Source organism: Ctenopharyngodon idella, chromosome 13 (genome assembly GCF_019924925.1).
Source record: "Ctenopharyngodon idella isolate HZGC_01 chromosome 13, HZGC01, whole genome shotgun sequence".
NCBI lineage: Eukaryota > Metazoa > Chordata > Actinopteri > Cypriniformes > Xenocyprididae > Ctenopharyngodon > Ctenopharyngodon idella.
Genome location: NC_067232.1, coordinates 37208632 through 37232850, shown reverse-complemented (window position 1 = coordinate 37232850; position 24219 = coordinate 37208632). Strand labels below are relative to the sequence as shown.

The 24219-nt window shown below is 36.1% G+C and overlaps 2 protein-coding genes across 15 annotated transcripts in view; one reads left to right on the top strand and one right to left on the bottom strand.

Moving 5' to 3' along the window:
* Positions 1-24219, bottom strand: part of mcph1 (microcephalin 1) — a 184689-nt gene that overhangs the window by 47321 nt on the left and 113149 nt on the right. For 2 of the 13 annotated variants that reach the window (XR_007933184.1, XM_051916823.1), the window contains 2 exons: positions 8190-8287; positions 6482-7933 (listed from right to left, as the gene is read on the bottom strand). The exons of 7 other annotated variants lie outside the window; for them this stretch is intronic. Coding sequence is in view for 4 of the 6 variants with exons in the window: in XM_051916823.1 (XP_051772783.1) it covers positions 7891-7933; positions 8190-8287 (141 nt within the window). In the remaining 2 variants the exon portion in view is untranslated. Of the gene's footprint in view, positions 1-368; positions 1309-6481; positions 8288-24219 lie in introns of those variants that run through there. 4 more of the 13 variants (XM_051916825.1, XM_051916827.1, XR_007933182.1 and 1 more) reach the window with 3 other exon arrangements.
* Positions 1297-24219, top strand: part of angpt2a (angiopoietin 2a) — a 44940-nt gene continuing 22017 nt past the window's right edge. The window contains exons 1-4 of one of the 2 annotated variants that reach the window (XM_051916833.1): positions 1297-1653; positions 5778-5933; positions 19004-19125; positions 19331-19557. In XM_051916833.1, coding sequence (XP_051772793.1) covers positions 1378-1653; positions 5778-5933; positions 19004-19125; positions 19331-19557 — 781 coding nt within the window. In that variant the 5' untranslated portion in view covers positions 1297-1377. Of the gene's footprint in view, positions 1654-5777; positions 5934-19003; positions 19126-19330; positions 19567-24219 lie in introns of both variants that reach the window. The other variant, XM_051916832.1, reaches the window with a different exon arrangement.

Here is a 24219-nt window from a genome sequence, read left to right as displayed (position 1 = left end):
ATTTAAACAATACGACTAAAAGTGTTGAGCTATATAACAATTAGTTTTCGGTCTATAAATATATCAAAACAGTTGTTCCCTTGTCTATTAAAACGTGTAATATATTAAAGCGTCTTTGGTGTCTCTATGGTTTCTACAAAATAAAACCGGAAACCAAGGGTAATGCGGGTATGGCGCAATTGACATGCGACTCCTCACACGTCCCGGAGCCTTGGTTAAAATTGCAATTTTCTCATGATTTACAAACAGTTGGACTCAAGTACTCAAGTGAACAAAATAAATAATACTGGCCTAGTGGTTTTTGGATATTTTATTGCAAAATTCCTACATATTGCACCTTTAATGGTGATCAGAAATAATTTTCAAATGACATGGTAAGAGCTTTTAGAAAATGTCATCTTAGTGAAAGCCAAATACTTTTATAAACAAGCAACTTTTCATCTTTCAGCACATTACCAACATATTTTGAGTAACAAGTTAACATGAAAAACTAACAACAGTATTAGAATTTAATAAAATGAGGATGTTTTACACATTTTTCAAAAACCTAAAAATTTGCTTCCAGTTTTCTGTGACAAGACTCTCAGACTTTTGGACCCCACTGTACTCAAGATTTAGGACAGGAAATGATGGTCTTGAAATGACAGTATGAGTGACAACTGAAAGACCCTCTCTTTATCGCTCTTCAAACATTCAAGGGGACTAGTGCTTTGAAGAATAGAATGTGGAAGGACAAAAGCAAAGCAAAAAAACAAAACACAAAACACATCTGGACATGTGGTCATCTGGTGTGACTTGGACACTGCTGAAGCTGCATTACTTGAATTATACAGCTGCATCCTGAGTAGCTTTTTTTTTTTTTTTTTTTTTTTTTTTTAGAGCAGCAGCCTCTAAGAAAAACACAAATAAAATCATTGCGTCCTCGTCCTCTACCGCCAACCAGAACCACTGTCTTGGCTTTCGTTGGAGCAGCAGATACAGGCAAGAGGGAGAGCTTAAGAGCTTCAGAGTCTGGCTGGAAAGCTCTTTATCCTCCTCTTTCCAAGCAGCACTCCTCAATTAGAGGCCATGGGTCATGGGAGAAGTCTCAGACCTTCACAAAGGACTTGGTTAAGAAAACAGCCTGCTAGAATGATGGGGGATGAGTACAATCAGCCTGTGAGCAAATGACACTCTATGAGTGCTTCTGTGACCCTGTCTCCTCCTCCTACTCTTGATGGCATATAAATGAGTGCGAGCACAATCCTGGAAAAGGAGAATCAACTGGATGTAGAGACTTAGAGTCTTCATTCTTCAAACATCCACCCTCTAATAAGAGAGAAACAAAGATATCTACTTAAACAGGCAGAAGTAGTATTACATATTTTCAGAACAAATATGCTGAACACCGGCATACTATTTCTAATTTATTGCCTTAGTGCTGGGGAAGCATTTACGACCAATTCAGACGCAACAGGAAAGAAGCAGTACCAGATCCAGAACGGGCCATGCACCTACACTTTTCTGCTGCCAGAACCGCAGAACTGTGAAGGTCCTTCAAGCACCTACACCAACCAAGTGCAGCGAGATGACCTGGTTGACTACGACAGCTCAGTCCAAAGACTGGAACAACTAGAGACCATCATGGAGAACAACACGCAATGGCTGCAAAAGGTACAAGTTGCTCTTGTACATGACAGTACAGAAACAAGTACATAAATAAATGTGGTTTTCAAAGATAATTTGCTTATATTTTAGAAAACAATCTTTGGTTTCATTTTAGAGTTAGGTTTGTTTTGTTACTGTGAAAGTATTATTATTTTTTTTTAACTTAAATGTGAAATTCACCTGATTCCACTTAAAAAGGTGGTACGGAGTATGGTTTGCAGTTGGTATGAAAGCAACTGTCAACTTGCGGAAGTGAATCTTTACTCATGATGTATAATTTGCATCTTTGCATGCCACCGCTAACACTTAATAAAAACAATTTACTGTATCTCTGCTTCACATCTCTTGAAATGCATTCATGGCAGACAAATGGAAGTGCTGATTTGTGCATGTAAATTTTTGGTGGTAAGTTTCGGTTTGTACTCGTTATGGTACTCACGTTGATGCAAATGTACCATGGTTCAGACCCAAATATAAATGTCAAGAGAGACCTCTGGGGGAGGGGAGAAGGTTAAAATCAAACTCATGCCAAGCAAACTCAAACCAAGACTTAAGCCAGAGAACTGTATGACTTCAGTGTGCTTTTCTCACAATGGAACAATGTAATCAGTTCAATCAAGCAGCTAAAAACCAGGAAACAGCAATGAATGCTTAGTTTAAAGTGAACGTCATTCCTTTCAATGCCATCAGTGAGGCAAGGAAGAGTTAGCTCAGTTGGTAACACTTTACAATAAGGTTTCATTAGTTAATATCTTTAGTTAACATGAACTAACAATGAACAATACTTCTACAGAATTTATTAATCTTAGTCAATAGAATTTCAACATTTAGTAATGCATTTTAAAAATCCAAAGTTGTGTTTGTTAACATTAGCTTTGTGTTTGTTGTGCTTGTTTTAAAGTGTTATTGTTCAGTTTGTATATGAACGTTGGGTAACACTTTACAATAAGGTTCATTAGTTAACAACATTAGTTAGCATTAACTAAAAATGAACTGCACCTCTACAGCATTTACTAATCTTTGTTAATGTTAATTTCAACATTTACTAATACATTATTAAATTTAAGAGTTGTATTTGTTAACACTAGTTAATGCACTGTTAAGTAACATGAACAAACTATGAACAGCTGTATTTTTATTAACTAACGTTAACAAAGATTAACAAATACAGTAACAAATGTATTGCTCATGGTTAGTTCATGTTAGATAATACATTAATGTTAACAAATGAGCCATATTGTAAAGTGTTTCTGAGCACTGTAATGCTCGTATCTGCATGAAAATAATCAGTCCAAGATCGCCTGAACAAGGTGCTCTCGGTCAGATTAAAAATCTTTGGAGTGGTTCACTTGTGGACAGAAAGCAATCTGAGCCAAGCACCTCTTCACATTGTTTTTGATGTCATTGATGACTCATTAATGAAATCTTGACATTTTTTAATCACTAACAATAATTTGACAATATTTTGCTTTATGTGCTGCTAATCAATCAATATCAGTATCATCAGTAAATCTATTTTTGGACTGCAGAAGTGGCACAGTATCTAAAGCAGTATTTAAATGTATTTACACTGCAATTATAAACACGTAAATAATGCTATGATTTTATATAATATATTTTATAATATTTTGAATACTGAAATATGAAATGCTTTTTTATTAAATGATACTTAAAACAAAACTAAAACCACCAGTAGGTGGCAGCAAGTCACTGACTTAATGTGGTCATTCATTCATTCCATTCATTTAACCAATTGTTCAAATAGCTAATTCACTACATTTTTCCTCCTCTTCATCTTAGCATTTAGAAATGTTTGCAATGAGGATGAAACCTGTCACTCATCATTTCCATCCTGTTTGTTTGAGTCTTGGCTTGTTTCAGGAACTCAATACAGGAAAGAGAAAATACAAGGATATGCACTCAACATTGTGGAGATCAGTGTTGGGGGTAACGCATTACAAGTAACTCGAGTTACGTAATCAGATTACCTTTTCCAAGTAACTACTAGTAAAGTAATGCATTAGTTTTAAATTTACAACAATATCTGAGTTACTTTTTCCAAATAAGTAATGCAAGTTACTTTGTTTTCCCATTTATTGACTGACAGCTCTACTGTCAGTCAATAAATGTTGAGAGAAATCGGGAGTAAGTGTAGAGACGTTGTGTGTAAACATGCTTATTGTAGTCCTAGATTAAATGTGAACATACTCATCTCACTTGCACGAAAAAAAGATTCAGTATTCCTCAAAATCAATAAAATCAGTAAAATGCAAAATCAGAACGCTACGAAAACCTCCAATAATTAAATACAATTTTTTTCTTCATGCATTTAATCTCACATTATTGACCAATGTACTTGCTGCTGACCTTCAATGATTCAGTTAACCATAAGCAAAATTTACTTTAATTGTTTTGTTTTTATTGGTGAAGTAAGTGTTAAACTTTCCTCTCCTGCATCCTATTCTTCTATGATCCAGAATGGCAGCACAGCTGAATGGTTTGTTTGAGCTGCACCCTCTACTGTACAAGCTTGATTTTGCATTTCCTTCAGCCTTGTTGTTTCAATTTTGGTGTGAAAGTGCCTTTACATTTGCCCAAAAATAGAACTTTTTTGTTATATAAAAACAAAACAAAAACAAACAAGCCCAGCCCAGGTAAGAAAAAGTAAAGCAAAAGTAAAGCATTACTTTTCTTAAAAAGTAACTAACGCAGTTACTTTTTAAGGGAGTAACAATATTGTAATGTATTACTTTTCAAAGTAACTTTCCCCAACACTGGTGGAGACTGAGATTGCACTATTTAAAGCAACTGTCCTATTTCACTTCACTTACCATGTCATTTATCACTTTTACAAATTCTTATGTTTTTTCCTCTTCATCCTTGCGGGTACACCATCCCTATTGAAATCAATGGATTTGGACACACAAGAGCTTTTCGCACTTCAAATAGTTAATCCTAGGTCATTCTAAATCCCGGGTTTTCACATTGCTCAATTTACCCGGGGTTAACAATTAATCCTGGGTATTCATAAGCTGCCGTTTCAGACTGTACATTCTTAAAACCTGGGTTAACGTAATAATTTGCATATTTGTAGTGTCAGTGTCATTGACTTGATGAGCGCAGTATGCGACCTCTTTATATAAAAGCTCTATCATTGCACATTACACACTGCCGGCGATACTATCAAGTTTTTTTTTTCCGAATCGACTTTTCGGACTATAAAGGTAAGAGTGAAATGGTCTCTTCAGTCCAACTGATGCATTTTCCATCGCCATTTGACATTTTTTTCCCCCCATCAAATGCAGAAACAACTTTATACAACACATAGTGTTTTTTGTGACTGCCCAAAGTACATGAATATTAGGCACGATATTGGTTGTCTGTTGCAGAGCATCCAACCAAAACATTCCAATATCGCATCGTTTCACTGTACACTTTGGCACCGCAATGAGGGGTTAAAGCGGTGTTACTGCTAACCCTGCTCCATAACCCTGTGTAAAAAAGTTGTGCTAACCCTAGGGATTGGCATTTTTGTAAATTTTTCATTTTAATACTGATAGGTCTCTAACAAGCACTTGAGTCCTCGGGGGCGGGGCATGTGTGGGGGGTGGGGTGTCCGTCGGTCAAAAAAAATATTTAAGTCGATTAAGTCACGGCAATCATTTTCATGATCGATCATCGCTGTCACGTCAAAGTACTCGTGCACATCCCTAGCTAACCCTGCTTCTAAATTACAAGTGTAAAACATTCCTTGTGGGCTTTAGAACCACGATAACCTGGGGTTATAATAATTAAATTACATATTATGACAAACAGTTAGCAATAATAATGTTACTAAATAAAATTACTAAACCACACTCTGAGTCCACATCATATTATCATGCTTATATATCTCTGATGAGGATTGATACTTTGGTTGACAATAGCAAACATTAGATCTTGATGAGGGTAGAGTGATGTTCCACGCAAAAAGAGAAGGCAGTTTTGAGCCATTTAGTACCCCAGCAGTCAGAACAAAATCAGGAAATGTATATTACACACTGGAGTGTTTTGTATGAATGAAGAGATCCCTGTATCATTGACTCCAGATGCAACAGATTTTAAATAATTCCTTCTGATTTCATTCACAGCTGGAGAACTATATCCAGGAGAACCTCAAACAAGATATGGCCCAAATTCAGAATGACGTGGTGCAAAACCACACAGTGACCATGATCAAGATTGGGACCAGCCTTCTGAGGCAAACAGCAGAGCAAACGCGGAAAATCACTACTGTTGAAGCACAGGTAAGGGGTTGATACTTCTCTATGTAATTCAGCAGGTTCAGTTTAGTGGGTTCAGTTTCAAAACCTAACAGGGCTCAATGCTAAAGTTTTTTATATTGGCCACGTTTGGCCAGTGTTTTAGATTTTTACTGGCCCTGCCAAAATATTAACTGGCTCTATCACAAAAAGATTCTTTTTTTGTTGCTGTTTTGACCCATGTATCTATTCTTACAAATAAGGTTATGACACCAACAATTTAGATACTAGTGAAATTTCTCAATTCTCGATTCTAATTTCAATACAACAGCATGAACTAATACTTGACTAAGTTTAAAAACTAATAAATTGATGGTAAGTTCAGCTTTAACCCTCTGGGGTCTGAGGCTAATTTGGGGTCCTGGAGTAGTTTTGACATGCCCTGACATTTGTGCTTTTTTCAGTTGCTTATAAACATATTGATGACAAAAGTCTCATTACACTGTATTCAGCACAAACTAGGCAACAATATGTGAACAAGTATGTACATGTTTGTATTTTTGAGAGAATTATGTATATGCATGGTTTTTGAAAAAAAAAAAAAAAAAAAAAAAGTCACTGAAATAAGGCCTCAAAACACATACTAAACATTTTTTCACAAGACTTTTGGGAGCTGTATATTTTAGTCTAGAGTTTTTGCTTCAAAGTGATGTTAAAATCATTCTGCCTATTCGGACACATAAAACAATTTATTGATTTTAAATTTCTAAGACACTTTGTTTAGAAGGGCCATATGTGGGGAGGCGAGAATCTTCATAAATAATGCTGTGATTCAGACCTAAGGAAATTAAAACCCTGCCCCTAATGAGCCGCATAATGAGCCATTCAGTTAGGAATGTGACTGAGTGAACTAAGAAAGAATCCAACGACAAAAGAAATCTATCATTTTTTGTTTGTAGTTTATTTAGAATATAGTTAACTATATAAATGAGAGTCAAAGACACATTTTGAGTACACATTTATACCTGGAAATAAATCCTTTTCAAAGATATAAGTGAACACCACATACCTGGCATTTGGTGTTTGGTGCACTGGAGAAAAAAAGAAGAAAAAGAAGAAGAAAAAAAACAAAAAACAAAACTTTCCTGCTTCCAGTCAGTGATCGCAGTATCATATGCATGCAGTCCAATGTGGGCCAATATCTGGTCACTATGATTCTCAAATCTGTGCGATAAAAGAAAAAAACACTCAGTGAACATGATGTTAACAGGATCATATCAAGCCTGCATTTATTTGATCAAAAACACAGAAAAAACAGCAATACTGTGAAATAATATTACAATTTAAAATAATGGTTTTCTATTTGAATATACTTTAAAATATACTTTATTTCTGTGATGCAAAGCTTTCATCATTCCTTGCGAACAAAAGCTTCATTGATGTGGCACTATATAGGCTATTTTACAGTAAACCCTTCATAATCTGTCCAAAACAGGCCAAAGAAATATTGTCTAAACATTCATATTGCTATGACATTTTATGAATCTTTGTTATATTATAGAACCTATAAATGTTAATGTGCAGTTTAATATGCTGCTAACACATTTTATTTCAGTATTTATTACATATTGCAGTCGATTTCACTCATCTCAGTATAGCAATATTTTTTTGGAAAAGCCAATAAGTCATGTTTACTAATGTAAGTTATGTGTAGTAGCTAAATGAAACCACGCGTCTGCCCGAATCATTCACACAGAGACAGAGAACATGCAGGATTCATATTTAAAGTTTTTGCGGCTTAATATTGACAGACACTAGTCTATATCACGATTAGAATAAAGAATTTAGGAATAAAAAAAACAAACAACTAAAAAAAAAAACACTTACCATTCACAATCCTCGGCTTGATCAAGTTGATCCTTGAAACCAGGCATTTGCTGTTGCATTGATCGCCTCAGAATTTGCATTTGAATGCTGTGCGCGCTCTGTGGGTGTGGCCGCGTTAGTGGATAATAAGATGACTCGCGAACGACTGACATCTCTCTCTTTTCAAACAGATTACATAAACAGAGAATATTTGTTTTCAGTTTGACTTACATGATTTAAAATCTGACATTTCAACATTTCTTTAGACATATTTGTGTGATTAGTATTCACTAATTTACAGTTTATTTTCTGAGGACTATCAGAATGGACTTCAGAGAAAGATGACAGATCACGCTTCATGTTAGTTTTCTTTATTTTGCAAAGAGCATGAGTACACAAATAAAAAGACATTTGACAGATTAGAATGGTGTATACCTCTTAATTGTATGTCCAAAATTGACGAAGTATTTTGAGTCTCTTTCGCACTGGTAAGAAAAAAACCGAGGTGGTATCGCTAGCGTGACGGCTGACCCCTGAGTGTTAAATAGGAAAACAACACAAAGACAGGCTTCAGATGTTGATCCCAGGTTTTGGTATAGACAGTTACATAATTTAAATAAAGAGCGTAGCCTGTAAGTCAAGACATGGTTCACCAATCTTTGAAAGCTATAGTGTGCATTTTAAATCCGTTTAAATTTTAAAAACTTAAAACGGTGTAACAATACCGTTATAATGAAGGCAGTCATTATAACATGCACAGGATCTCATATTTCAACAGGGCATCTTGCTTTATTTTTATTATTTATTATGAATTTCTTAAAGGTGCAGTTCCAAAGTTTTGTCTCTTTTCACCATCTCTGTTTGAAACCTCCAATTTCAGTTAGTTGCGGAATTATCATCTTTACGTGGGTTGTGCGTCGGCACGGCTCCTCAGCGCGGATGAATCTAATGTTTTGAGGAGAATGTGTGGCTGTCAGTCACCGCACCGGTGGATACTTCGGAATCACAGATTGTAGCCTTGGAAGTATGACCAAAATAAGAATTTTCAACGGAGTGTCATCTGAACAAGTAACAAATCTGCCACTTTTGTTCCGACCAACTGAGAAAAAAAGCATTACAATAAATCACCAATAAATCAATAAATCATACCAATGGTGATTAAATCTAACGATCGCTTAGCTCATATCACATAAAACCGTGCAAATTATTATTGTTATACGTTGTTCTCAAATTGTCTACATGTATTTAGTGTGTATTAGCGTTACCTGTAGATTTCAATTTCTGTACAGTCTAACCTCTAACGTTAATTTGTCATACCATACAATCCGCCATCAAAATGCTAAGTTATAATTCCAGCTGCTGTGAGAAAAGGCTATATCCGGTATGCTTGAATTTCCTACAGAAACCCACCGGTACCACTCGAATTAGAAAACATTATTATAAGCTTACCATTGTCAATCGGGCTAAGGTAAGGAGATAGTTTTGAGCACTGGCTGGTTATGTACATGCCAGCCGATTCCAATCAAAAATTGATTTTGGATAATTTTTAACCAAAAAAAGTTAAGGACTGCAGCTTTAAATAACCAAACGTCAACATAGGCGCAGATTTCGAGTGCAGCTGATGACGCTTTTAAGTGACGCTCAAGTGATCAATATTCCAATATACAAATAAGATTTCCTTTGATTCCTACGGTGGATGGCGAGGAAAAGATGCAAGAAAAGAAAATGAGAACGCACAAATACAAAATGAGAAGCACCCTTAATTACCTTTTGTAGTCAAGTTAGCAGTTTGTTTTTTGTTTTTTTTTTGCAAGCAAAATGCTAACCCATTATTGCTAGTCAGGGGACCATGACATTGTGCCCGAAAACCCTTTCATTAGGGCTAAATCTTAAACTAGCCTGTGTTACCTCTTTTGCTGCCAAAAGAAGTCAAGGCACTCTCTCCTCCCAATCACGACCCAACTAGGTACAGTAAATGTGCAACAGAGCTGTGCAAGCGCTTAATTGTTGATGCACCCGTACCTGCTCCACTATCTTGAAAAACATTTGATGTAGGACTGGGCAATAAGACGACAACAATAATTATCGCAATATAATTTTCCTCGATAAAACGATGACAAGAGGTCAATAAATGTTGGAAAATAATGTTTATGCGCTAAAAGTGGAACAAAACATTGCTACTCATTTTATTCGTGCCACACGGACCATTTATCCGCTCGGCTCAAAGTTCAAATGGCAGCGTGAGCTTACTATAGCAAATGTGTTTACTCGCTAATCGGTCTGGGTCACACGACCACTAAACAGCGCTGTGAGATCCAGTAAGAAGCGCTTGAACACAAATGTCTGTGATTTAAACTATTTTAAAGCCAAATGAAACAGTCCTGACAAAATAGGAGAAACACCGATACTACATTGCGGAATGATACAGTCAGAGGGTTTTTCAACCTACAAATCGCCGTAATTTACCATGGATTTAGTAGCACAAACCTCACCATGGTACTGTGGCAGATATGTGGGATATTCATATCAAATTTTATTATATTATTAATGTAGACGTTTTAAATGTATTAAAGGAGTAATGGAATATAATCACAGCATTTTTTGTGATTAAGCTATAGCATTTGTGCATTTATACTAAATGTACCCTACTGGAATTGCTCCATTTATTATTATTATTCCGCTTCTTCTTCTCCCAAATGAATTGCATTTTTGAGGGCCTAAACATGCTCAAAAACTCATGAAACTTGCACAGTCCTCATGCACACGCATCAGAAGTGGTGTACGTGAAACATAGCGCAAAGTACCCCTTGCGCTATGTTTCACGTACAAGTATGAAATTCAGGACACACATCTAACAGCTCAATACCTACAAAAAAGTATCTTGGAGCAAAATCTGAAAACCAACAGGAAGTCAGATATTTTTAATTTTCTTTGCAAAATTTTTGCAGTTTTTGCCATTTCCAGACCTTGTATTTTAATGAACTCCTCCTAGAGCTTTAATCAGATCAACATCATATTTGGTCAGTCTAATCTAAAGGCCTTTGTGACGTTAAATTGAGAAGATCTTGCACCGGAGGGTGTGTCTGTGGCGGCCTGACAAAGTTCAATGTTTTGCCATGAAACAGGAATTTGATGTAACTCGGGCATACAATGTCCGATCTGCCCCAAACTTCACGTTTTATTAGAGTCCTGGCCTGAAGACATCTACATGGCAATATTCAGTTACAGTCATAGCGCCACCTGTGGGCGACAGGAAATGACATGTTTTACACTGTGATTAACTCATAGAGATTTAACCAGCTCAACATCATATGTTATCAGTCTAATCTTAAGACCTTAGCGATGATAAATATCAAAGATCTTGTGTTTTCATTGAAGGGCGTGTCCGTGGAGGCCTGAAAAAGTCTGATGTTTTTCCATGAAAGAGGTTGTAACTGTTGTAACTCAGGCATACAATGTCCGATCTGCCCCAAACTTCATATGTGTGATAAGTAGGGCTGGGTATCGTTCAAAAATTTTCAATATCAATACCGATACCTTGACTTCGATACCGATTCCTGAACTATACCTTTTTCGATACCAATTTCATAAAATCTGTTTTAACAAGATTACCTCAAAAAATCTTTGGGTTTATATTTTAAGTTTGTTGACTTTTTTTTTTTTTTTTACAGACTCAAAGACTCATCTCCTGAGCCACTGCACAAATGAATAAAAAAGGCTGCTTATAAATTAACATTTATTTAAAATTAAAGTTCTTATTTGGATAAATTACATTTCCTTAACAGCCTTTAAACACAGGCTTTACTCCTTTCAAATATTTTTGCCAGCGTTTACCTACATCATTGTTGGACATATAATTATATATAATATATAATTATATAATTTTTGTTAGTTAAGCTTGTGTATATTTTTAGTTAAAGCTGTTAAGTTATAAAGCAGTATCTCATGTAGGGTTTTCCTTTGTGTTTTATATAATGACCACTAGGAGGTGCTCTAGGCACATGCTTTCCTTGATTGGTTTTCTACATTCAGTTAAAAAAAGAAAGTAAAAGAGTGACGCACGTTTGCATTCTGGAGCCAGAGCCTGTGCTCGTGTAGGTGAACTAGAGCCCGTCACGAACTGGTCGCGTGTTTTCTATAGACTTGAGGAACGAACACTGATGTAATGCTGCTGTGTGTTCAACCTGCCTATAACTAGTCTAAAAAAACATTGCGCGTCCCGCTGTTTGTGCAGGCAGTGCAGCACTTCTGTTTTGCTGTTCACAGTAGCCTATCTTGAGTAACTGTAGTGAACCGGCTGCTCGCATAAACAGCCGGTGCTCTCACCCGTCCTTTTCAGAGATAAACTGAAAGTGAAACCGTTGATTCACTCGCTCTCTCGCACTCAGGGTCTCTCTTGCACGCATAGTTTTATATATTTAGATATAAATAACATTGTAGTGCAACTTTATTACATTGCTGAACGAGACCGCATTTCTCCGCCCACTCTTCTCTGCTCCATTCGGAGGTATCGAAATTTGGTACTGAATTACAAGACACTTTTCGATACTCGATAGTATCGAGGCAATTCGGTCATTAGCTGAACCAGCTAATCAAGGTCTTCAGGATTACATGCAGGTGAGTTTTATCAGGGTTGCAGCTAAACTCTGCAGGGACAGTGGCCCTCCAGGACCGAGTTTAAATGATGCAACACTTGGCTAAGTGCTAATGTATGAAATTTATGCCACGAAACAGGAAGTTGTTGTAACTCAGGCAAACAATGTCCAATCTGCCCCAAACTTCACATGTTTGATAATAGTCCTGACCTGAAGACATTTACATGGGAATATTCAGTTATAGTCAAAGCGCCCCCTACTGGCAGCAGGAAGTGTGGTGCATTAAATGACTTTGCCATATTTCTCCTCTATTTATCCGCTTAAATGAATATCGCCCACTGTTCACAGTTTTCCTAAGGCAACTGGGTGGCGGTGAGGCCGAGTGTCTGTGACTCTGTTTTTCTCAGGACAGTATGAACAGCAAAATCCACATAGAATCTGATCTTTTCCAATTCGGGCCACTTCCATATGTGGTCCTAAATCCGATGCAAGTCAGATGTTTTGCAATGTGACCTCAGTCTGAACGTCTTTATCGTTCTTTTGCTCAGTCCAGGACAATGATCTGTTCACACCGGAATCCGATATTGGCCTCATTTAAAACAATGTGAACAGCTATACAAAAAAAAAAAAAAAAAAAAAAAAAAATCAGATCTGGGCAATAGGGCTGGGTAAACAATATTGATTTCTCGATGTCTTATTTTTACGAACCGATATCAATTCTTAAGTCTTAAGAATCGATTAGTCTAGTCTGTTTTCAGTTGATGAATGAATAGGACATGTAGCGTGCCTCGCATCTAATAAATCGCAATAATCTTTGTGCTTTGTTACTTTTGATATGAAGCAAAGTCTCATATCAAATGACATCCATCTTATGAGATTCAAAAAATAAATTCCGTTTTGGCGCTGTTTAATGTAACGTGACAGATCGCTTTAGTGCCTCAGAAGCGGCAGCACGGAGCGCATGTGAACATCCTCTCCTCCGCTTTAATACCAGTTAGAGCGCGAAAGTACTATGTACTAGGGGCGTGTACTATATACATATTACAGTTCATAGTACAAAAAAAAAAAAAAAAAACTATGAAAACTTTTTTAATCAGCAAATAACTCAGCACTACTTAGGAGTTAATCAAATTGGCTACATGCATTGTAAAGTTCAGACTCTAAGCTGAATGACATTTTGTGTTGATCAAGGCAGTAGTTTTGAAAAAATATGAATATTTTTTTGAATGAACAACAAAAGAAGAACAACAGGTAAAACTTTACAATAAGGTCTCATTATATAACGTTAGTTAGTGCATTAACTAAGATTGAGCAATAGCTACAATTGTAACAGAAGGTATTATTTTTTGTTAATGTTAGTTAAGAAACTCAACTGATCACTGTTAGTTTTATCTCAGGTCCATTGAATAAGTTCTTCTGATAATGTTATTAAACATTAACTAAGATTAATAAATGCTTTATAATTATTTTTCATTGTCAGTTTGGTAATAAATTAACATGTTAACTAATGAAGCCTTATGTCACTAAGTTTTACTGAACAATAACAAATCAGAACATTTTCAATCATTAGGCAACATGCCCTAGATTAAAATATAAAAATGTTTAAGTTTGATAATAAATAGCCTATTAAGTCTTTAAATATTAAGTATTTGGTGTTGTGATAAACACCATTGGGAGTATAAAAAATGGAATGGCTGTTTGATGCATTTTAAAAACTCTTCAGTAGTGCAGCTGCTTTGTGTATGGGGTTTCCGGGGTAACTGCTGCATTTCTGCTGTTCCATCAGTGCCCTCTGCTGTCAGAGAGTGAACATGCACTTTCATTCAGCATGTCTCCTTCACTCGTTCCGCTATGTGCTTCTCATGCAAGTTGGGCTTGTTTACATCTGAGTGCGCGTGTCCCTTTGACGCAGCATACAGCGGTGTTGTATTCTTAAAATGCATTATAAAAATTAATAATTCGTAATAAATATTTACGGTATTTTGAAGTGCCCGCGATAACAATATTGTGCATATTCATTATCGTGATATATTGTATTACAGAATATTGGCACGTCTAGTCACGGCAATTGTTTCCAGGCAGACCATTAAAGAACGTGAAACACACTTCTCCTGGACATCTCTTGAACCTCATTAATTCTCTTGAACCTTTATTTAACTAACAAAAGTACAATGAAAAAAATGTAAATGTTTTCACTGGCCAAATTAATTGTATTTGTAAATATAAACAAATTTTGATTTTGATGGATGCAACACAAAAAAGTTGGGACGGGGCAAAATAATAGCAAAAAGATCTTCAAGGCCTCAGATGGCACTGCATGAGAAACCATCATGCTGCTGTGTTCATAATATCCACATGGGCACGGGAGTACTTTGGAAAACCGTTGTCACTTAACTCAGTCTGCCGCTCCATCAAGAAATGCAACTTCTCTGTTACGCAAGGAGAAAGCTATATACAACAATTCTAGGCAGAGATGCCGTCGAGTTCTCTGGGTTAAGCTGAGTTCAGCTGACAGTGGAAATGGGTCCAAAAGACAGTGGAAATGTGGTGCTGTGGTCAGATGAGTCCATGTTTCAGTGTTTTTGGAAAAAACGGACATTAAGTTCTCAGTCCAAATGACAAAAGGGACCTCACAGCGCTGAGATGGTAAGGGGGAATCAGTGCAAACGGCATGGGTGACTTGCATATGTGTTAAGGTGCCATTGACGTGGAGGTGTATATTGGGATTATTGGAATGTCCACAAACATATACTGCCATCAAGATGACATCTTTTCTGGGAAACACGACAATGCGAGGCCTCATTTGCACGTGCTACATCAGAGTGGTTTTGTAGACACTCTGCACGATAGAGTGAATGTGCTTGACTGACCTGCCTGCAGTCCAGATCTGTCTCTTATTAATTTATCGCCCCTCATGAAAAGGAGAATCAGACAACGATGACCACAGATTGTTGAGGAGCTTGTATCAGGTGCTGTTTGGTAATTTTTTTTAGGCTTTCTGAGACTCAAGACTCAACTAATCTCTGCAATTCTCCAGCTGTGATCCTTGGAGAGTCTTTGGCCACTCAAACGTCCTAATGCACGGTGAGGAGGAACGATTTAGACACACGTCCTCTTCCAGGCAGATTTGTAACATCTTTAGTTGATTGGAACTTAATTATTGCCCTGATAGTGGAAATGGGGATTTTCAATGCTTTAGCTATTTTCTTACAGCCACTTTCTATTTTGTGAAGCTCAACAATCTTTTGCTGCACATCAGACCTATATTCTTTAGTTTTACTCATTGTGATGAATGATTAAGAGAATTTGGCCTTTGTGTTTCCTCATGTTTATACTCCTGTGGAACAGGAAGTCATGGCTGGACAATTTCATATTCATGATCACCCTGGTGTGCTAAAAAAAAAAAAAAAAAAAAAAAAGTGTAAATCTGAATGGGAATATACTTCAGAGATATTTACTCATAAAAAAATTCTAGGAGTGCCAATAATTGTGGCCAACGTGTTTTGGAGAAAAATATTTATGAAAATAAATATTTATGAAATATTTCATAATAAACCACAACTGTATTTGCTGAATGCTGACAGTAAATGAGAAAGTGTTTTCTTTATGTTACTAATAATATAAAAGTATACTATAGACTTCCTTTGTAACAGTTGTATCTAATAATGTATTAGACAGACCATAAACCAATGAAGACGGAAAATGGGAGCGCTTTGTATTCTCAGCAATGTCAAAAAATTAAATATGCGCTTCCAACACATCAGGCAAAAAGAAATACTTATTAGCCGATGCAGATATTTAAAACAAAAAAAGCCAAATATCAACTGTTATATTGAGCTTGCCGATATATTTGCCAACCACTATAAACAGCAGTATTTTGCTTGCTTCCAATTCCACACGCACACACAACCCTCAAAATTATCTTCCATAAGGTTTAAAAAAAAGTTTAAGTGAATTACAATCAAGGGTGTGCTTTACCTTCCAAATGCTCTACGAAGGCATAATTTCACTGTTTTTAATACAGTAGGCCTATATATTTAATACTCAAAATTCCCTTGCTGACACACTGCTTTCAATTGCATGTGCGCTTTCTGAAGAGCGCTCGCAGCGGCTGTGTTCCACTCTGTGTAAGTGGTTAAATGCACATGCAAATTTAAATGCTTTGCATGCGAAACCAATGTGTAAACAGTCAGTTAAAGGGATTAAGGGATTAGACATGGCAAAACATTCAGAAACTTAAAGTGCCCCATTATGCTTTTTCGAATATTACCTCATGCAATGTGTAATGTAGCTGTCTGTGAATGTAAATGATCTGCAAAAGTTGTGAAGCTGAAAGTGCAAGATAAATAAAGTTATTTTCTCTCAAAAGAAAGAATCGACTCTGAACCGCCTAAATTAGTCATCAGGAATTCGAATCCCACTTCTGTTACAGCTACACGTCACTGGGTAACACATTTGTCTAATGCCCGCCTATGTTCTACGTTGTCCGCTCGCGAACAACTTGACCCACCCTCAAACACTGTAGTTGTCTGGTTCGTATTGTGTACATGTCGTTTTTTTGATCTGCAAAAGCAAATTCTCTTTGCAAACACTTCCAAAAGACGAGTCAGTGGTTAAAATTACCCCACTGATTCAACAGCAGTATAACCTTTTGATGATGGCTTCTCAAATCTCCGTGGGGACTAAATGGGATTAACAAAATGCTTATCCATTAAAGATGGATTTGCTCCTCAGAATCACAACCTGTAAGTATGATTAATTATTGATGTATATATTTTATACCGGGTGTTCAAAATGTGTTTTATATTGTGCTAGGTCTCTGGCTAACCAGTTAACTCGCATTATTACTGTCTTACTGAAATGCTTCTGCAAATCAGCTGTGGTCCACTATTGCCTAAAATTGTGTCCATTAATGCAGATTGTCTGTCGTTCTTACTACTTTGAGTAATGATAAAGGATGGAGCAAGATTTGTTTTACAAACTTTAATGTTACATCAGTCGTTCATGTTAGTGCTCGGCTAACGTAAGCACTGTTATTCATACGGTTAATAATACAGTTCCCACATGTGCACCGCAATAAATTAGAAATATTCACATTGGTTTGTTGATGGACATACACTTGTTAATGCTGATGGTGAGAAATTACAGTTGCAACATCTCATATTGTACACCAAACTGAGTAGCACATCACTGAGAAATGTCCTGCTCAAGTTGTCCTTGAGATGGAGGTTCGGGTTTAATAACTAGTTCTTCCAATGTTTCATCGTCGGACTCACGCTTGGATTGATATGGTAATATCGATGCAATCGTTCCTGTCTTTACAGTGTGTAAAATTGCTAAACTCTGGAAGCCTCTGGACCGGAGCTGAAGTTCTGTTATGGTAAGGGGCGTTTTGCTTTTGATGCGCTATAAGCGGTAGACCAATCACAACAGACTGGGCTATCTCACCAATCAGGGCAGAGTAGGTTCTCAGAAAGGAGAGCTTTAGAGAGACTGATTCATCTGATGAGTTGTTTAAGAATCATTGAAAAATGGCACTTTAAAGCACTCTTAGATACTGAAAGCACTCTTTGTTTATTGCTTGTTATATGTTTCTTTGTTCCTCTAATATACTGTTTGCTTGTATGTTTTGAAGCTATATTTAGTTTTTAATTTGTAATTATTTTTAAAAGTACTTATAAATACAATTAAGTAATTCAATTAAAAAAAATGTAAATAAGGCAGATCAAAAATCGTTTTGATAGGCATTTTTACAATTTTGTGTGTATATGCCTGTTCAAACAAAGATGCAAAAAAAAAAAAAAACAATTAGGTACTGTGTGCACAGAAAATGATCAGTCTATCAGACAGTATACCAAATTGACTTCTCTCTCAAATCCTCTTGCACTTGAATGGCTTAAAATGACCTGAATGTTTAAACTGGCCAGACTTAAACATGTGCAAGTGCTGTTGTCATTATATTTCATTTGTTCTACTGTTAGTTATTTGCACTTTGTTAATTTGTTCTTATTTTTAAAAAGATAAAATATTTTTATAAAGATAAAAATAAAAATAACTATAGTGTGATTATTAATATAGTAATTATTAATAATAAAAGAATTGGATGAAAAGATGCATTGTGATACATCGAGAATCATTTTATAATTGAATTGCTACCCTCCGAATCATAATCGAATTGTGAGCCAAGTGAAGATTCACATCCCTAGAGGAAAGCAATGTTACTCTCTCCAAAATATTGTGGAGAACCACTAAACTGTTGAGAAGATGGTTTTATAGTTAGAAGTCAGAATTCAATGCACATGTTAAAGCCAAGTCACCTTGTCAAGTCACCTTTATTTATATTGCGCTTTGTACAAGACAGATTGTTTCAAAGCAGCTTCACAGTGATAACAGGAAAATAATGAATTTCTGCTGTTGTTCAGCTGAAGTCAGTTCAGTGTTGATTCAGTTCTGTTGTAAATATTTTTATGGGTGCTTTAAGAATACTTCATTTAATGAAACATTGAAGACCACAACAACTGAAAAACTAAAAAACACTTTCAGAGGAAAAAATTTGATTCACTGACAGAAAGTGAATATGGAAATACTCATGGTTTGCAGAGTCTTATCTAAGATGCTTTCTGTTGGAAACACAATGTCTATTTTCATCTTTAGGTAATTAACCAAACAACTCGACTTGAACGTCAGCTTCTTGAGAACTCCATTTCAACCAGCAAACTGGAAAATGAAATTCTGCAGCAGATAAATGAAATCCACAAGCTGAATGAAAAGAACAGGTAATAAATAATATTAATATAATAGTAACTGAGCTGTTTAGAAAGACACCACACTTTGCCTCTCCAAATTCTGGAGGAAGATTATTCAAGTTACAAACATTTTTATAAACTTAAATTCATATTGCTACTGACTCCTTTCAAAGAGTTTAAAAACCTCTTGAGGAAAACAGTGTTTTTCAAAGCTTGTTCTTCTGGTTCCTCTTAGTTTTCTGGAAAAACGAGTGGAGGACATTGAAGGTAACAGAAATACAGAGCTAGAAAACTTGAAAGTGGAGAAGGAACAGCTCAAGAAGCTGGTGGAGAAGCAGACTAGCATCATAAAAGAGATGGAGCAACAACTGCTCCGCACCTCCTCCGATAACTCCGCCATGAAGCAGCAGCAGCAGGAGCTGACAAATACAGTCAACAACCTAATTCACACCATCTCTGTGGGTAAGCAAGGTGGGGTTTGCATCAGCATTTCAACCGTTATCACACATGGGACCTGGGGCAAAATAAACTCCAAAAACAATATTGTGCCATTTCACTTATATTATTCACTTATAATATGCAGCTGTTAAAATATTTGGGGAAAAGGCTAGACTGCTAGTTAGAGACACAGAGAAAAATAATCATCATTAGTCCAACAGTTTCATTTAAAGACCTTTAAGGCACTAGTCAGGGCTCTACGGTAACATTTTTCTTTAGGAGCACTTGTGCTTGTAAAATAAAAAAAATTTAGGAGCACAATCAAAAATTTAGGAGCACGTTCTGTTCAATAACAGACATTAACTTTCCCATTACATGGCGATATCTGGCCCTTTAAATTAATTTCCTGGGGCATTTGTACCATTATAAGAGCAATTTTTCTAATCTTATTAAATGTATGCATCATATTTAATACATTTCTTAAATTAAAATAGAAAAATTGTTTTTAAATGTTAAACAAATTCAATTACAACAAATAAGACCCAATCAGACTGTTACCAATCAAAAGAAATAAAAAAATCCATCTTTGCACTGCAGAAGTAGCACAGAAGCTCCATCTGAAGTGGTATTTAGACATTTACATAGACTGCTTAATGCTCATTGTTAAATAATGTTGTACGAATGTTTTTAAAATTTTTGAATTTAGAAATATGTAAAAAATAAATAAATAAATAAATAAATGAATCTTTAAAAGTTTAATATTTTAAGTAAAAACAGTCTATGTAAAGTGTAAATATGAAAATAAAACAGCCAGTAGGTGGTGTTAACGGTGTTCAGCAGCAACACCGATTAGGCTACATCACTTACCCACCGCAACCGCGGCACTTACTATAGTTTTTTATAGTAATAATCATCATTTAGTTTAGTTAGAAAATACACTCAACAGTTGACTGAACGCGTATGCTCAATTCAGTGAGCCGAACGAGAGTCGCAGCACAGATCAGCTCAGATTTCACCTTACTTCACCCATTTCGCCTCACTTTTCTGAATGACAAGACGAGGGATGAAGATTGTTGAAAAGCGAAATGTAAAAGCTCATATTCAAGCGAGTTTGTCATTATATTGTTTTGTTGTTGCGTTTTTTTTATTAAGAATAATAATAAACCCACCCACCATTCAAGCAATTGCCGCCTCCGAATTGCCTCTACTTCAAAAGTGAAAGTAATATGCGCACAGGGGTCATAACAGTCCATGTGTTTTTTAAATCAATTTTTGGAGGCATTTTTGCCCCAAGCCCCCGTTAATTTCCGACCTTGATTATGATAATCCAAATGTAGTATTTACAATTAATTTGGCTGCAAAGAAACAACAGCATGAGACGGTTTGGTAAGTGCGTGTGGCTGCATCACACCGGTTGCACCTTGTAAACAATCTTTGAAGTGTAGTCCGGAGTGCACTTGCTCTGCTCTGCTGACTGAAGCAAAGTTTTTGAATTAAGGCATGAAAAGCAGCCGACTGCAATACAAAACATAACTGTTGTTCAGTTTAGATGGATTTTGGGAGTTTTACTTTTTAATTCCGATTGTAGATCTGTTCATGAGAATCGATCAAGTCCCTCGCACCAGGGCGCCTAAATATTTTTTCACAGTAGCGCGCAGTTATTATAGTCATCATGAAATGATTTTCTCAAAACTTGTTATATTACCTGAAAGCAACTTTGTAAAATTACTACAAAACTGTATCAGTAAGGGTGGGCAGTGTGACCAAAATCCAAAATCAGTATAAACAACTTCATAACATGGAATGAATACATAAATACAAATTTCACAAATGTGTTGTGTTTTTTGTGTGTTTTTGCACAAGAATAATAGAGGGAGAGATGTGTTGGTGTTTAATGTGTTATGTTGCAGTTTTGCATTGTGGTTAAGAGTAGAGCCTATGGTTAGATTGAGAATTGGCTACAAAACCATAAGACTTTATATGCTGCATGTTGATTAAAGCTGGGGACATAGCTGAACATAGCTGAAACATTCTAAGACTGAACTCAACACACAAAGACTTCCACTGAATAGAGAAGATTTTAGTCTTTGACAGTCAGAGAGGAGCACAAACCTAATGACTGAGTCAGTCCACTACACAACACACTTAACGATTGGTGAGTGACAACGGGAAATTCTGCTAAACTCTGCGAGATCTTGTAACAAAAACAAACATGGATGTCAACAGACAGCTGCCACTATTTAAAAAAATAGTAAAACCCTGCCGACCACACTGGTGGTTTTATTTATGAAACAGTTGAATTAAAAAAAAATCCATAAAATTCTGTTTCTCTTTCACGTTTTCTTTTTGCCGTTATCGCCTCAGTAGACATTTCATTATGCATTTCCTGAAAATTTGTGTTAATTACAACATTTCTAGTGCTGTTTTTTTTTAAACCTATAATCAAGCAATATTGTAGATGGTTATACTCAAGTCAGAAATTTAAAACGAATTGGTTCGTTCTGAGCAAAAACTCTGGTTCCAGCAGTTACCGGTTAGAACAAAATAAAACACTGCTTTATTTATTCTGAAACAGAAGTCATTTAAAATTATATTTGTATATTTTAATTGTCATTTTATCAGTCTACAGTAAATGTACTACACACCCAAAACTATTTAATGGGACTGACAACACTGGAAACTCTGAAAGCATGACTTCATTTGACAGAAGAGATGTAGAGATGTTCAAGGAACTATATTTCCTCATCATATTTCCTCAAATATATTAGATATAATTAAAGTGTATATATAAATTTTTTTTTTTTTTTTTTTTTTTTTTACAAATGTCATGTTTTTTTAAATTTGTTAGACTAAATGAACATATTCAGAAACAAGTGCAGTTATCTAGCCTATATAAGCTACCATTTTATATTTTCTGTCTAACTTTTATTAGACCAAAAGGATAGCTACTTAATGGTATTTTTAAAATGAGAGAAATCACTTATTCTGAATTTTTACAGAATGCAGTTTCACTTTTCCATCTGCAGAACAAAATGATTAGCCTAAAAACAATTAACTTGCAATGTTAACTTATGAAATAATACAAAAGAAACATAAAAAAAGATGGTGTTTGACAAAATTACAAAAATAAGGATGAATGATGTTCGACAGGGAACACATCCCCACAGCATAGTCGCCAGCGCCAGTCGCAAATATTAAACATGTTTAATAAAACCTTTGTGAAGACGAATGGCAACTAGGGTTGGGCGATGTCTACCAAATTGGCATCAGACGATGTTGAACAGTAAAACATCACGATGGACGATGACATTGGGGGGAGGGGTTTTGCATTTGAGCTCAACTTCCATTAGAATTAATTAAAAACGCTCGCTCTGCTCCACGCCAGTGGACACGCACCGACTGTAAACAGACTGAGCACAACTGGAAAAAGCTTGGTCCATTTTGGCATGATCAGTCGTAACAACCAAATTACATTCATAATCGGTCTGACAGTTGTGTAGTGTGTTCCTGGCTTAACTATGTACATGCAATAGAACAAACTGTGGTCAAAAGTATTGTCAGATTGACAAATTATGTGTTTTGCAAAGTTTACTGCTTCAGTATTTACAGATTTTTTTTTTCTTTTTTTTTTTCACATTTCTATGGTATACTGAAAAACGATTAACATTTTATAAGTTTTTAAGACTTTTATTGGCAAAAACATTCAATATATGCAAAGAGTCAATATTTACAGTGTTGACCCTTCTTAACATCTGCAATTCACTTTGGCATGCTGGATATCAGCTTCTGGGCCAAATCCTGACAGATGGCGATCCATTCTTGCTTTGTTAGTACTCAGAGTTGTTTACAATTTGAATCCCACAGATTCTCTCTATGGGATTAAGATCCAAGGAGTTGCTTGGCCATAGATCCAAAATTTCAATGTATTGATCTCTGAGCCACTTCATTATCACTCTTGCCTTGTAACATGGTGCGCCATCATGCTGAAAAATGCACGGATCACCACCAAATTGCTGCTGGATCATTGGGAGAAGTTGCTCTTAACAGGACACAAGAACACAAAACCGTCCCATACCGGCGTGATGAATTCGATCTTCAACTAGATGGAACTGGACCAAATATTTTGACTGTTGCAATCCCAATCGGACTTATGACCTGTAACGTTGCTGGAATCATAATCACGCACTGTTCGCTGTTGGCCAGAGGAGAAATGGCCCCCCGACTGAGCCTGGTTTCTCCCAAGGTTTTTTTCTCAATTCTTATCACTGTTTTGTCATCTGATGTCACCTGATGGAGTTTGGGTTCCTTGCCACTATCGCCTCTGGCTTGCTTAGTTGGGGACACTTGATATTCAACAATGTTTTTGATCTGCCTGCATTGACACCATTGTATGTGAACAGAACTGAGCTGGACGATGACATCACTGTTTTCTCCAGTGCTGATATATAGATAAATTAACTAATTATTGATTTTTACAACCGAATGAATCAATACTGAATTTACTTAAACTGGATAAAATTATTCACCAGTTATCACTGTAAAGCTGCTTTGACACAATCTGCATTGTAAAAAAGCGCTATATAAATAAAGGTGACTCGATGTTTTGATACCATTCTTTATTCATGGCAGTGTTTTTTTGGGTAGAATTTTGAGAGAGCCCACTCCCTTGCATAAAAAGCGACCATA